The 16109-nt window shown below is 41.2% G+C and overlaps 1 protein-coding gene across 3 annotated transcripts in view; it reads left to right on the top strand.

Annotated features, from left to right (window-relative positions):
- Window positions 1-16109, top strand: part of LOC150088787 (uncharacterized) — a 127115-nt gene that overhangs the window by 67277 nt on the left and 43729 nt on the right. For 2 of the 3 annotated variants that reach the window (XM_090369654.1, XM_090369655.1), the window contains one exon: window positions 4715-4835. The exons of the other annotated variant lie outside the window; for it this stretch is intronic. In XM_090369654.1, coding sequence (XP_090225780.1) covers window positions 4715-4835 — 121 coding nt within the window. The remainder of the gene's footprint in view (window positions 1-4714; window positions 4836-16109) is intronic. 3 annotated transcript variants of the gene reach the window in all.

The following is a 16109-nucleotide window of genomic DNA, read 5'->3' as shown; positions in this document are numbered from 1 at the left end:
TTTTTTTTTATTGGGCTTTCCCTGTTTGTAGCCTTGGCTACCACAGGGTTCGCCCCGCCAGTGCTTTATACTCCCTACTGCCCGGCCCGCCTTCTCGTGGAGCTGGACCGTAAACTAGAGGTTTCTGTGTGAAAACACAAGCCCCTAGGCTGAGGCCGGATGAACAAAACAACCAATATAACCCAAACGAACACGCACTAACCTACATAAATCTGGAATTTACAGAGTATGCATTCATCCGTCACATTGCTTGACACGTAGTTGGAGGAAACTCCGGAGCCTCATTACAGTTAACACTATATACAGTATAATACAGTGGTATCGCCACCGTCCTTCTCACTCCGGGTGGAAAAGGCCTGGGTTCGAATCCGGCCGATAACACTAGGAAGTTTTATGGCTTTTTTCATTCCGTGACTGAGTTAGTCGGTCTCAGGCGTAGATAGCAAAAGGTTTTTTCTCCCGGAACTCGGGGTTCTTCGTCCAGCAAAGCAGACAAATCGACCAGAGAACCCACGCAATTTATAGGCACAATACAATAGTTGAAATTACATATCCAGGTGACCGTAATAAAATAGTTTAGTACGATACAGTAAAGTAAAACTCTACTTTCCCCATTTCATAAGTATATAACATCTTAATATGTATATCCGGTCCTCTGGAGGTGAACGCTAGAACTATTTTGAATGAAGGGAAAAAAAACAAACAAAAAACTATTAACTTTTAAGCCTTACTGTAAAAAATTTTTCACACAACAGATCTGGTTAACTCTGCTAGAAAAATTTGTCTTTCAAATTCAGTAGTATTATCGACATACTGTTTCATAAATTTATAATTTATTTCTCATATTTACCAAATAATTGAATCATTTTATTATTATTATTATTATTATTATTATTAGCCATATGGTGCAAGGAAGCCTGAAGCTTATGCTGCACCAGTAAAAAAAAAAAATTCCAGAGTTACCCTGAGAGAGAGAGAGTCAAAAGTAGAAAGGAATCATCAAGAAAGAGAAGAATGATGATATCCAGCTCAGGACCCTGGGTGTGCCAAGCCCATACTCACCAGATATGAGCCCCCGGGGTTTATATAATTGAAATGTTTTAAAATTAAGTAATTCCTAATTTTAAATAAATACCAACTCTTTTAAAATAAATTAACGCTTGTACTTAAACAAATGTTATTACAAAATATATTTTAAAGAATTTCTGCGGAATTTAAACGCAGCTTAACACTTTTTTCTTCCATATTCACCTGCTGAAAGAGCTCCACAAGTATGGAAGAGATTTTTTTATATGACCCCGAACTTGTACCAAATTTCGCAACTCTTTCGTTAAGAACTGCACACGCTGTGTGCCATATTATGTCCGCTGTCTCGCGTCATGAGGATTTCGAGTCAGTCGCCATAATACTCTCTTATGTAAGCATTCTACATCGCACTCCTGGCTTCTTTTTTTGTTTCTTTTTCCTTTTTTTTTCCTCTCACTTCCCTCCTTACATCATAGCTGATTACCGACGCTAGGTGTTGAAAGAATTCATGTTACGTGTCAACCTGGAAGGTTAAATGTAAGGAAATTATGCGAACTTTTTAAAACGACAACAGAAAGTTGAATGTCGCTAATAACAGCAACTAGTAATTTTAATAGAAAATTAATTAGCTAATATATAAATATAATAAATAATTAAGTTTCAATCAAATTGGAAGGAATACGTTACTCGCTTACTCTCGGTGACTAAATTTAATCGTTTTAATTTGCAATGTACTGTGATCAGAGAATAGGATATAAGCATCCTTGGGCAGACGATCATAATGCAACATCCGGTTCACAAGCGGATATTATACGAATATTTTAAAAAGCAGATTATAAGAGATTTAAAAAAATCTAAACATTATATATTCAATTGGTATTTCAAATTAAGTATTTTTGAAATACATTACCATTAATGATTTAATTAATATCGAATTTAAGAAATCAAATCTTAATATTTTATAAATTTACAATTTTATAAATTTACAATTTTATAAACGCTATCGGAAACAATGGCAACAAAAACAAAAAACAAAATTATGAAAATATTTCGATCGTGTGCAGTCACTGAATATGAATTCAACGGGTGCTTCTGTACAGTCATCTGTGATTTGATCGAAAATTTTTAGAAGAGGCAGGACAAACTCCACTTGACCAAAAGCTACAAGAAAAAGTTAGTATTAATATACTCAGGAGATTTTTCGAACCTTTCATTGAAGAATCTCATTACCACACAATAACGACAAAAAGAAAAAAACTGTTTCTTGAGGAATTCTTCTTCAATTGGAACACCAATTCATTCTGGTGTGGAGATTCGGGTGCGTTTCTCACTTTAGCGTGCGGGGCCTCTGGTGCTGATGATGAATTTCCGAAATTATAGAATCTGTTATGTAAAATAAAACATACTGCTGTTTTGCAAAGATGGGTGCAACCAATGTCAGTGGGAATCTTTGAAACACACTGAACGGGATTTTTCAGAACTGGGAACATCTAATATATCTTTGTAGCGAATTGTCGGCAGTACTTTGAAATCATATCGTAGCACTGGTGCCGTAAGCTGCCGACTTGTGATTTAGAACAAAGAATCAGAAAAATATGGACATAATTGGAATACATAGTGAGTTGAATCTAACAGATTCAAATCAGCATACGCCCGAACATTTCAGAGCGTTATAGCGTTACTAAATACTAAATACAAAAGGCTAATTACACCTCCTTTGCGGAGGGTTGATTCAGCCTTTTGATAACGATTTTGACATTAATCCTGCTTGTGACGTATGGCAGAAATGTAATTTTTTTTCCCGCAGGCGCAGTCCCAAACCTTATGAATAGGTGTATCAGTTGTAGAAGTTGTTTTAATGTCAATATACCTCAGAAATTGGACCCATGGTTGGAAGGTTACATAACCGCACTTTCCGAAGAAGGGTACAGTTACGGGAAAATTATTGATAGGTGCAAGTCCAAAAATTTTAGTGTATCGAAGTTCGGTATCCATAAGGTTTTGAATGGCAAAGGAAAATTCCGCGAAGCTGCTGCAAGTGGGCGGAAAACACCGAAGAAACTGCAGCCTGCTCCAAGTCGAACGAGGGAGGTAGTACGAAAAGTGCAGTCGCTCGTTGTCGGTGAAAATCCAAAAACCCAAAGAGCTATAGTGTCACGTGTGGGAACATCTCAGTCAACCGTTTGTCGCATAATCAACGAAAATTTGTAATTGGAGAAGAAGCACAAGGCCCTTGTACACCACCTAGGAGCAAGGCACATTGCAGAGCGGCGGATCAGTGCTCGAAAACTCCCCGAAAAATATCGGGCAGCTAAAAGGCAGAAATTCGTAGCAACGTTGGACGAAGAGTGGATGTACCTTTCCTATTGCAACAAAATTCGAGCAATTTATTACCGTCCACAAGGTGACAAGTCCTTTCCAACATGGGCGCATCAGTGCAAGGAAATTTTTGGCCGAGGTTTTATGGTTGTAGCCGGTTTTTGTTATAACGGGAAATTTGAGTTGCGTAGATTCGCTAAAAACGTGAAAGTAAACTCAGTGTATTACCAGACTGAAGTTCTACAGCCGTTGTTTGAACGTGAAATACCGACATTGTACGGTTCTGACGCTGAAAAGGTCTGGGTGCACCAGGATAAAGCGTCCAGCCACAGTCACGTTCCACCTGTGCTTTTTTGCGGAGAATGGAAGCGGTGACAGGTATTCGTTCGATCACGTTTGAATATATACCTGTTAAATCACCTGACTCCGCACCCATGGATTTTTGCGCATTCGGACTTTTGAAAAGAGCTCTCGGAAACTGCCGTCCCAGAACTGTTGAAGGTTTGTGGAAAGTCTGCCAACAGGAATGGGACAAGATCGACTTGGCAGTTTTGAAGCGGGCTTTACTTCAATAGAAATTGCGAGGCAGTGCGATAGTCCATGAGCAAGGAAAACAAACAGAACACAGCCGGTGGTGGCAGCACGGAATTTTGTAGTTTTAAAGGACTGTCAAAATCGTTATCAAAAGGCTGAATCAACTCTCCGCATTAGCTTTTCAAAGTATCACAACACAAAATCCATTTCATTACTGAGTGGTGTTCACTTTATTCTTACCAATCATTGTAAGTATATTAACACAAAAAAATTCTTGTAACGAACATCAGAATATCATCAGAAATAAATACTTGACTATTTATGCAGTAAATTCCAAAAGACAATAAAAATGCATCTCAATTTCACCTATTGGTGCAGGAGGTGAAGCTTCTCCAGATTCAAGGCTATGTCTAACGACACCTGTTGTACATGTCTCCGGTTTTTAAACTTATGTCACGAATATTTCATCAGTAATTATTTATAATTACTTTGAATTAATCATAAATTTTATTTTCTAAAATATAACCCAAACAATTAAATTAAATGAAAATTAGCACACATTATTTAACTATAAGTAGCATTTACCCACATCAATATGAATCTGAATCTGGATATTAAAACTTTACAAACTATTGGGAATGAATAACGGAGCTCCCCCTCTCTACAAATTGGAAAGTTCCTCCTCTCTACAAATTGGAAAATACACAAACTATGCGTTTGTGCAGGCAGGAACCTGTGCACAGCATTCCCATGATCATTAAAATACTCCTTTAAGCACAAGCAAATAATAACTTAGTCCATTATTAATTATAATTCGTTTCCTTTCCATTCCTAGGTAGCCATCAAGACAATCAAAAAGAGCAAAATTGAAAATGAACAAGACTTAATTCGGATACGGAGAGAGATCCAGATTATGTCGTCTATTCAACACCCGCACATCATCCACATATATGAAGGTGGGTACGAATCGAACTTTTCGTTGTTGAATGCCATAATGTAATTAATACACTTCCATGATGCAGAACACACTTCCATGATGCAGAACTTTAGCTTTTTTTTTATTTTTATTATTTTATCTTGAAACCACGTTGTGTCATAGCATTGCTCAAGCATTTTCTTCTCTTTTCAGTCACTGTTGTATTATAGACACTGACTTTCACAGTCAGCAGCTTATTTCCACAGAAATCAAGGACAGTATTATCATGGGGGTAAAAGTTAAAAACAAAGACGCCCTCATTTTATTTACTGTAAATTAATTTTTCATATTTATTAACACATAGGAACATCTATTTGCTTCTTGATATAAGAGAAATATTTGTATACGGTTCTATTTTACTACACGTCGTTTCTATTACTGGAGGTTTCATAAAAAACGAAAGTGCTTCCAGCAGTTACTGAACGTTTGCACAAGGTCACATTACATTTTAACGATCTTCAAAAACGTCAAAGGTCGTTTCACACAGACGATGATTTCTGCTGAAAAATAACGGCCAAGTCATTTGGAACTTTCAAAAAACCATTAAGTGCTTAAAAACAAACAAAAGTGGCCAGAAGGATCGTTTTCGTATTCTTAAATGCGATTCAGCTAAAATTAGACGTTCTGCTAGAGATAGGAAAGACAAACACATGGAATTTACAATGATTCATATATCATCGTACATGAGAAATTTGCGCATAAATTGTTGTTCATTAGTTACTGTAGTTCACTTAAATGTAGAATGAACCAAGTGCTAAATTTTAAAAATAAAATTTCCAACTTTTCATTAGGGTTAAAATCCGCATAGGCAAATAATTATAAGCGATAAGCAAACTTTATGAGTTTCATTATCTGTATATATAGAGGCCCATATATACGTTACATATATATGGGCCCCTTAATACAGATAATTACACCTTTTTTATTTCAGGGAACCGTATTGAACTATATTCAGGAAAACAGTAAATATGGGAAGGTGCACTAATTTAATTTTTGTGAATCTAGCTAGTCCATCTTAAATATGTCATATTTATCGCAAATGATATTATGACCTTTCTGAAGAGGGGCATTTATAATTACGATATATAAAAATTAAACCTGTAAATATTTTAGTATTAGTATTAATATTGGGCATAGGTGAAAGAAAGGCAGGCATTCGCTGCAAAAATAAACAAAAAAGAAGAACAAACCTAACAGGTTTATTTTCTTTATTTTTATCATTAGCATTAGAATTAGTAGAGGCATACGATGCAAGAAAGCAAGCTTATGCAGCATCAGCCAAACCCCCCCCCCCTCCCATTTCACCCCTCCATTCGTTCCAAATGCCTGTCCAGCTCAGCCTTTTTTTATTTAGGCTATCAACTTCCACAACAAAAGATGGAGATGGAAATCTGTTCCAACAATCAACTACCCGCTGGCTAAAGGCAAATTTCCGCACATCTATTCTACAACTGTCTTTCCTCAATTTGAATCTGTGCCCCCTCTGGTTCTTAATCTGAACAAGAGGAAGAATCCCATCAGCATTCAGCTTGCTCAACCCATTCAAGGCTTTATACACCTCAATCAGATCACCTCGTACTCTCCAGGCGCTGCAATTTTCAGAACTTAAGCCTTTCTTGGTAAGCGCACCCCTTTGTTCCCCTCACCAATCTTTGTTGCCCTTCTCTGTACTCGTTCTAGCAACTCTACATCCTTCCTAAAATGCGGCCTCCAGACCTGTACACAGCACTCTAGGTGTGGCTTGACTATTGCCTTGTATAACGGGATAATCACCTCCCTGTCCCTGCTAACAAAATTCCTATACAGTATATCATTGACAAGATTCCATGACTTGCTCTGGCAGACCCTCTGCACTGCTCAGCGAACTTCATATTTGACTGCACAATTACCCCCAGGTCTTTTTCACTTTCCATTTCCCTGAGTGTAGTACCACATAGTTGGTGCGTTTCTCTTCGGTTATTGCTACCCATATGCAGTACTTTGCATTTGTCAATGTTAAACTTCAGTTAAAAATAAAAAATAAACAAAATGATAATAAACCTAATGAAAACAAAATAAACCTACCAGCAGGCCTTTAAATTTTCCCAAGTCATTTGCCTCAACTACCCATGGTGATGACTTATTCCGATAATTAACAACTCGCTGGGTAAAGGAAAACAATCCAGTCTTTAACTTTTTCCCATTAGTCTAAAGTTATGCTCTCTGGTTCCAGCTTCTAAAATGTAATAACATTTTATCTAATTTAGATTAATAATTATCTATTATTAATTATTTAATAATTTTTTTTAGAACTTTAGAATTTTACTATTCTCTCTCAGAACATCATAAACGTCCATTAGATCCCCTCCAGGTTACCAGTATATAGCAAGATACTTTAAGTCTCTCTCCCTATCTGAGCGCACTTTAGTCAGTATCATCATTCGAATTTCCGGACTGTGGACCTTTTCAACTTCGATATATATATATATATATTTTTTTTTTTTTTGGGTATGGGATACAAGCCTGGACAAAGTATTCCAACTGCAATCTCACAACTGTCTTATACCCTGGAAATTATAAACATTCTATCTCAACATGCAGTTGTTTGATAAATCATCGACAGAACACCAAACCCCCGTCTCGTTGCATGTTTACATAATACATAATACTGTCCGACCACCATGTGAAGAGTACTGTCAATCATTCTGTAGCCAGAATAATTCTTTTCAGTTTGGGTAAGAGTACAAGCAGCTAGTATTACTTCTGCGAAATTGTTTCCGCCACCAGTATGCGTTTACAGCAATCTTGCATTGCGAGCGCTCACAGAACCCAAACAAAAATGAAAATTCTTCTGTTTCAATGGGGGTAGAATGATTGACAGGGTTCTTTTCATTGTGGTCGGACAATACATAGGCCAGATAGTGTGAGTGATATGTGGTTTATGTAGTGTAGTGTAGGGTTCTGTTGGCTATCTGGTCTTTTATCCCAGGGGTCTGTGGAACACCACCGACCCCCTAGTAACCGTACCAGGTGCGGGGAGCCGTGCCAGGCAGTTGGATCAAGTTCTCTGGCTGGGTGAACCCTGGTATCGACTGAGCTTGCCAGAGAGAGCTCTGAAAAACAAACAAACAAAAGAGTTTTTGTTGGAAAGAGCGCTAGGGAGATAGTGTAAGAAGTGATGGAATACAGGTGAAGAGGTGGATAATAGAGACTTCCCCACCAGAAATTCAAAAGTTAAGGGATAGTGTAAGAAGTTATGGAATACAGATGAAGAGGTGGATGATAGAGACTTCCCCACCAGAAATTCAAAAGTTAAGGGGTAGTGTAAGAAGTTATGGAATACAGGTGAAGAGGTGGATGATAGAGACTTCCCCACCAGAAATTCAAAAGTTAAGGGGACAGAGGGGTACCCTGTAAGCAGACCCACTCTCCAGGAGAATGAGGGGACTAGTAAGAGCAGTGAAAGTATTGTGGGTTACATCCACCTGGTAAAAGGTTTGAGATGGGAGGTGAGGAGATGGTTGGTGAAGCCCTGAGTATTGGGGAGAGATCACTATCAGGCTGTTTGTGCACTGAAAATCCCGCACTGGCCTGACCAGCTGAAGCCAGTGTCAGCAATCCCCCACTGCAGTCAAGTTATGGTGGCCTTGTCAGTGAACGAAGCACATCACTTGTACTCGTGCGGGCTTAGTTAAGGGGTTACTTCCTTTGACTCACTTGTACTCAGTCAGTCACATACCTGTCATGCTTACATGTACACAAACACACTTGTTTTGCACATATATTCAGGGGTAAACAAAGAAGCAAGTTACATCTTTCTCTCACATTTGCCCCATGTCATCCTTCATCTTGCATGCAGAACAGAGCACAAGCGCCTCCGTGTATGACATTCATGACAGACACAATTTTTTTAACAGATCACAGGCCTTCATTTGGTCACCCCACAGTTCACACACATGACCAACCATTCATACCACCATTTCATATCTCTACCCGTAGGTACAATTGTTATTTATTTATTATTATTTTTTTGAGATACATATCAGGCTGTGAAGCTATCCCCAATGAAGCTATCACCTACTCGCGATCACAAAACTCAGATATGGGGTCCTCGCTCTCGAAACCGGATAATGATTTGGCTGCTGAAGTATATCGCAACTGTGGCCCCACCTAAAACAACGCGAGAGGTCACCATTATAGTGAGACCACGTTCGTATCAAATGTAAAGACCCATAGAGACACTACGATGTATGCAATGATTGCAAGCCAAGGAACAAAAGAACAGAGAACACTGACCTGTAATCCAATCCTTAAGGAAGTGGGCCCCAATTTTAAAGTTATTGGAACCAATCCGCACTTCAGCAAGATGCAAATTGCGAACACTGGAACGATGGACAAGCGGACGCGTAATGTCTTCATTAGTAGGCTGTCCCCTGCTACCACAGCTGTTGTGAAAAACCTTGATGCATTCAAAATGAATAGTAGAGTCACCAAGCTATCCACGAAATATCCCACTTACTACTCCTCCTTTAAGATCGATGTAGTTGCTGCAGATTTTGAAGCACTCTTCAATCCTGAAATCTGATCTGCTGAGTTCTTGTTATGCCATATCTCGGCCACAAAGGGCAGCGATATAGAAGTAATGGAAAGGACTTCCACCAGTGGTACCCTGATTTATAGCAATCACAGATCTCGTTACTGCAACCAAAAGCACAGACACAGAACACCAATATGCCGATCCCTGTTTTCGTCAATCCTAGACACACCCTGCTGAATCGAGTAGTGCCATGTCAGAGACCACCCGTCCGCATCAAAGTACCTAGAGTACCTGCCTGCACCATCTTTTATCAGAATGTGCGTAGTCTTAAGAACAAGCTTAACACGATGAAAAATTCTGCTCCCCGGAAATTTTGACCTGCTCGCCATCACCGAAACCTGGCTCAATGATGATCAAGATTTCCTAGCGGCAGCTGCCCCAGCTGATTATGGGGTCGTATTCACATCTCGGATTGCACGCAAGGGTGGAGGCGTCGCAATATTTTACAAGAATTCTGCTTTCAAGCTCTTGGATAATAAATCCAGCAACTCGCCCAATTATTAAGCAATCCTCGTTACGTTAGGACACAACTTCGTGGTTTTACGTCTGTGTGGTGTATATACCCCCAACGCTTTCCCAGCAAATCATCCTTGAAGTATCCAACTGGTTAATCAATCAGCTGCATCCCACAGCTTCTCACTTAATTTCTGGTGACTTCAATTTATCTCCTGAGCTATCTAATCTGAAAAAGGATCTTCTTGCACACTTGAGATGTGCTGACCTTATTCAGCAGTCACGGGCTTGAACCCGTGACTGCTGAATACGGTGCTTTTTCTTGTATTCTGTCTATCTTGTGAACTCCTCTGACCGTTTGGTCGTCCCGGAGTATAAACAGAAAATTTATTTATTTATTAGTGAAGCACCAACCAGGAGGAATAACCTCTTAGATCTCGTTCTAGCCTCTATCCCTTTCACCCTTGATTACATTGCAGAAACGTCATTTGACTCGGATCATGTCCCAATACATGTGACTGTATATCTGCCAGCCCCCAAGTTAGAAGCCAGAAGGACAATAAAAAGGTTGACATCACTAGCCCCAGCTTACTTGATGTAGACAAGTGCATCAGAGCCGCCTCTCTCATTCCCTGGGTGGCCTTAGAGACTTGTGACCCAGAACTACCTGTGAGCGTGCTTACAAACTGGATCAACATGGTTGCCAAATATGCTGCCTCTAAAAAAGTCACAATCAGTCCATATACAAGACTTTGGTGGAATTCAGAACTCAAATTGAGTCTCCAGCTGAAGCAAAGCTCCATCGCACATGGAAACAGTCGCAAAATGTCAATGACCGCATCGTTTATTCACGGGCACGGGCTCAATTTGACCGCCTGAAATCTGAGGCAATCAAATTGTACGGTAACCGTGATCTGGCTAAAGGAAAAATTCCATACAAGAAAGTGAACCTTCACTTTTCTCTGCAACTTGATCCTGAATTTTGGCTCGATTTCGTCATAAGATTTTTGCCACAGGATTAACCGCAATCCTGTGCCAAACTCAGATCTGGCTCTACCAACAGAGTCCACCCAGCACGAAGTGTTGAATATCATTCAGATCACAAAACAACAGCTGATCGTAGCCATCAATTCTCTACCTGCCTCGTCAACCACCGGTGATGATGGAGTTCCCCAATTCATGCTCAAATGCCCAAGTCCGTACATTATTCAGCCACTTTTACTTATCTTCAACCAATTACTCTCGAACCATGTTTTCCCACAGCAGTAGAAAAACTATCTCATCAAACCTTTAGCTAAAGTTCAGTCGCCATCGAAACCTAAACACTACCGACCTAACTCTTCCAGCCTGCTGAAGCTCCTGAAGAAGGCCTTACTCCCCATCCTCATTAAGCAGATCTTGCCCAGTAATCCAGCCCAAATTCACTACTCCCTTCCAAACAGACCAAGTCACCAATCTGTTAGCGATCACGAGTACTACCTTGTCAGCATTTAAGAAAAGGCAAGAACTATCTGTTACTTACTTAGACATTGAGGCCGCATTTGATGCCGTCCAAGTAAACCAACTTCTCACTCTCCTGGAATGCCACTTCCAGATTACAGGAAACATACTATGCTTTCTCTCCTCTCTTCTGCATGTCAGAGTTATAAAGCTTCATACAGGAGATCGTACCCTTACAAGATCCGTCACTGCTGGAGTCCCACAAGGAGGGGTCCTTTCGGGCCGTCTGTTTTCATTTATTATCACCCCACTGGTTGCACATTCTCGGTGTATACTGAGATATGCGGATGATATCAATGTACTCACTCCCATCATCCTCAGTCAAGACCTAGATCTGGTAAAAGCGGAAATTAAAAACACTCTCACCACAGTCACATCTTACCTCTGCCAGTTTGGGCTCAAGGTCAATCCTGCTAAGTCCGAATTCATGGTGTATTCACTGAAGCAAACCCCTTCATCTCTCCAGCCTTCAGCCGGCAACACTCCATCCCAATTGTGTCCAACCATCATGATCTAGGCGTTGTATTCGACTCCAAACTTCGATTTAACTCCCACTTAGACATGTTCCTCACACGTGCTTCAAGACTCCGATGGATAGCAAAACAACATCGCCTACATATCAAAGATAAAAAGACAACCGTGAAGTACATAAGAAGAGTTATCTTTCCACATTTACTCTATGCTGCTGAAATTTAGGCGTCAGCGGCACCGTCAATAAAGAAACCACTCTTTGCCACAGAATTCTGGCTCCTCAAGTGGGCCAACAGGAAGCAGCTCTTCCTTCCAGCTCTGATTCGAACCACGCAGCTTGCCGACCCTCTCGGGATTCCACGACTTCCCATCTTAATCGACGACCAACGCCTCCTAGCAACAGTCAAGATGATAACAAGCATAATTGCAACACCTTCATTCTGGGATACCTATGGCTGGAGGATTCCTCCTGCTGCCCTTATGGCCAATCCTGAGCTCTACCCGCTTTGAGCAGGACTTCATCTCTCGGACAGGTTTCTCCCTCAGCAGATGCTCAAGCAAACCCAAACACTTGACGTCGACCTGAACAAATTCGTTGTTGACCGGACTTACCAGAAAAAAATTATGACTAGCAGGACTAATTAGCAATGACTGATATGTACCTTGCATCTGCTCCTGTCTGATTGAGTTGGTGCTCTTATCTCGATGTTAAGCCAGCTCGATCAGACCTAGCTCTCGTGAGGAGTTCTCTCCTTTGTATTGAAATATGTTTTCATTTGTATAATTACCTTTTTTCATTTTGTAAATATTTGTTCGAGTATCCCGGAAGTAGCTGGAGGCTGTAAACCCCTGGCTTCATGGCCGTGAAGGGCAATAAACATTATCTCTCTCTCTCTCTCTCTCTCTCTCTCTCTCTCTCTCTCTCTCTCTTAGAGTGCATATATATTCTGACACATATATGATGAACGAGTATGCCACAGAAAGGGACATAATCATTGAAGGAGCAGTAATTGAAAAGGTGGATTCATATACTTATTTGGGACAAGTCATTAGCTGTAATAATGATAAATGGCTGGAAGCCAAGAGAAGAATAAATTTCGGATGGATAGCACAGGATATATAGTCACATACTGAGGAGCAATATCCCAATTTGTCTGAAACGTAAAATAATGAACAAATGTATACTCCCCACCATGACTTATAGAAGTGAAACTTGGGCACTCACCAAAAGAATGGAAGAGAAGCTGAGAACTACACAGCGAAGAATGGAACGATTATATTAGGAATCAGACTGTTAGATAAGAAGAGAAACACATGGATTAGGCAGAAAACTCAAGTAAAGGACATTCTTATCAAAACTAAAGAACTGAAAGGTGACAAATGGGCCTGGAGTACTGGGGTCCATAGTTTAACAGATATTTATTTAAAGTATACCCAGTAAAATAAAATAAAATAAAATATTTCCAGAAGCTTTCGGAACTCGTGTCCCTTTCTCAACTGACAGAATTTTTAAATACATTACAAGCAAACTGTGGCACGTTACTCATTCGTCATTGTTGTAGCACGGACGTGTGCTGCCTTGCGCCAGTGATCATCCATCAATAAAACGGTTGTCTCCAGGATTGGATGTATACGCATGCCTTTCTGGCGATTTAATGCCTTAGGGTTGTTCATTATGTTTAGTGACTCTAGCCATAGGCGGTGGCGAAAGTGTCGCGCGTGGTCCACTATCTCAAAGTCGCGCTTGGGGTCAAGATCGTGGTTGGTAGCCCAAAAATGTTCTGCAAGCGCGGACTGGTCAGTTTCGGCAAGCCGGATTGCTCTGTCGTGTTCCGTGAGGCGATCCTGGAGACGTCTCGATGTCTCACCTACGTAGCAACTGTTACAGGCCCTACAGGTGATACGGTACACTACATTGCTGCGTAAGACAGGTGTGACAGGGGTCTTCACACTGGAGACAAGTGAACGTAGGTTCCTACCTGGTAATTGTACACATTTTATGTTGTAACTTCTCAGGATCTTCGAGATACGTCCTGACACTCCTGGATAATACGGAATGTAGGCGGATGATATGCCGACTTGCTTCGGAGGTCTTGGGTTGGAAGTAAGTTCTTGTGCCTGTAACAAGCATCTGTTTAGTACATGGGATGGATAACCGCATCTGGTTAAGTCCGCCTTCACACGGGAGATCTCGTTACGTCTAATTGTGTCGGTGCTGGAATGGCTCCAGGCCCTGGAGAACAGGGTGCGGGCAGTGCTACTGAGATGGCTTGGAGCGTGGCCGGACCCGTAGTTGGTGAATTGACCGCACCACATGGGTTTGCGGTATACTGAGGTCTCTAGATGTGGGCCTACGCGATGCACTAGCACGTCCAGAAACGGGAGCGAACCGTCCACCTCTGATTCTACGGTAAACTTGATGAAATTGGATAGAGAGTTGAGGTATTCTAGTAGTACCGTTTCAGAACCACGTGGTATTATGGTAAAAATATCGTCGACATATCTACACCACGTTGTAATAGGTGTAGGTGGGTTCTGGTGTATCTGCTTCTCCAGATCTTCCATGGCGATGTTAGCTACTACGGAACTGACAGGGGCACCCATAGCAGTGCCATGTACTTGTTTGTAGAGTGAGTCTTCAAAGGTGAAGATGCTGCTAGAGAGGCATAGGTTGAGGGCGGTACAGATGTCATCAGTGGATAGTGACGTCCTGGATTGGAGGCTTAAGTCGCTCTCAAGGAGCCTTCTGGCGCAGTGCACGGCCTGTTGGACGGGAATCGAGGTGAATAAAGAAACCACGTCAAATGATGCCATGACAGAGTTATCAGGGATTGAAATGTCCTTAATGGTGTTAATGAATTCACTGCTGTTTTTAACGGTGTGAGATGTATTACCTATAAGAGGCGAGAGGAGGCTCGCGATGTGTTTGGACAGTTCATACGTTGGGGCACTGCAGCAAGACACTATAGGTCTGAGAGGAATACCCGGTTTATGGATCTTTGGTAATCCGTAGAATTGTGGTAGTTGGCAGCCAGTAGCACGCAGAAGATGGTGAGTCGCGGTCGGGATCTTCTTATCTTTAAGCCATGCGTGGACAAGTTTATTAACATTTGCTTCCAGACGTTTCAAGACTTTAACGGGAGGATCAGGTAGAGGTTCATATACGTTAGGATCGAGTAATAGGGCCAAGGCTTTCTCTCGGTAGGCTGATCGGTCCAGCACAACAGTCCGGCGCCCTTTATCAGCAGGAAGTACAACGATGGAGTTGTCTTTTCTTATAGATGACAGGGCGGCACGTTGGCGGTGGTTGAGGTTTGAGCACGTTTTTCGAGTGTTGCGGAGGACTGCGGCAGTCTTGAATCGGATCTCGTTGGCAGTTTCTTCGGGAAGGTTGGTAATACTGGCTTCTATGCCCATAGCGAGCTGTGTGATGGGAGGTTTCGATGGTATAACGGCGAATTTCATACCGTTTGATAAAACACTCAGCTGCTCATTGGACAGTTGTTTGTTACTTAGATTCAAGACGAAAGAAGTCGTGTCGTCTGAACGAGTGTTCGTCTTTAAGGAGTTAGTTTCTATGCTCAAGTTTATGAACTTGCGCTGTTGGCGTAAACGGTAGGTATCCGAGGTCTGACTAGCCCGATGGCAGATGGTATGTATAAGGTTTGTAAATACAATAGGCGAGACCTTACCTTGTATGTGTTGTAACAGTCTGGACTTGTTGTAGTCAGCGTTCCTGATTTCACGGTGGAGATGGGATATCCATAAATTTAACGTGCGCAGGCTGAAGTTAAAGCAGGCACGATCCATATGAGAGTTGTGGAACGGGGCTTTGTATCGGAACCCTTTAGGTATAATTCGATTGCTTTTGCTCGCTACAGGCAACATTTACGCTTCGCCCACAGATGCAAAAGCAATCGAATTATACCTAAAGGGTTCCGATACAAAGCCCCGTTCCACAACTCTCATATGGATCGTGCCTGCTTTAACTTCAGCCTGCGCACGTTAAATTTATGGATATCCCATCTCCACCGTGAAATCAGGAACGCTGACTACAACAAGTCCAGACTGTTACAACACATACAAGGTAAGGTCTCGCCTATTGTATTTACAAACCTTATACATACCATCTGCCATCGGGCTAGTCAGACCTCGGATACCTACCGTTTACGCCAACAGCGCAAGTTCATAAACTTGAGCATAGAAACTAACTCCTTAAAGACGAACACTCGTTCAGACGACACGACTTCTTTC

The sequence above is a fragment of the Mastigoproctus giganteus genome, chromosome 3, assembly GCF_048544385.1.
Source record: "Mastigoproctus giganteus isolate SK-2022 chromosome 3, ASM4854438v1, whole genome shotgun sequence".
Taxonomy (NCBI): Eukaryota; Metazoa; Arthropoda; class Arachnida; order Uropygi; family Thelyphonidae; genus Mastigoproctus; species Mastigoproctus giganteus.
This window is presented reverse-complemented; position numbering and strand designations above follow the sequence as displayed.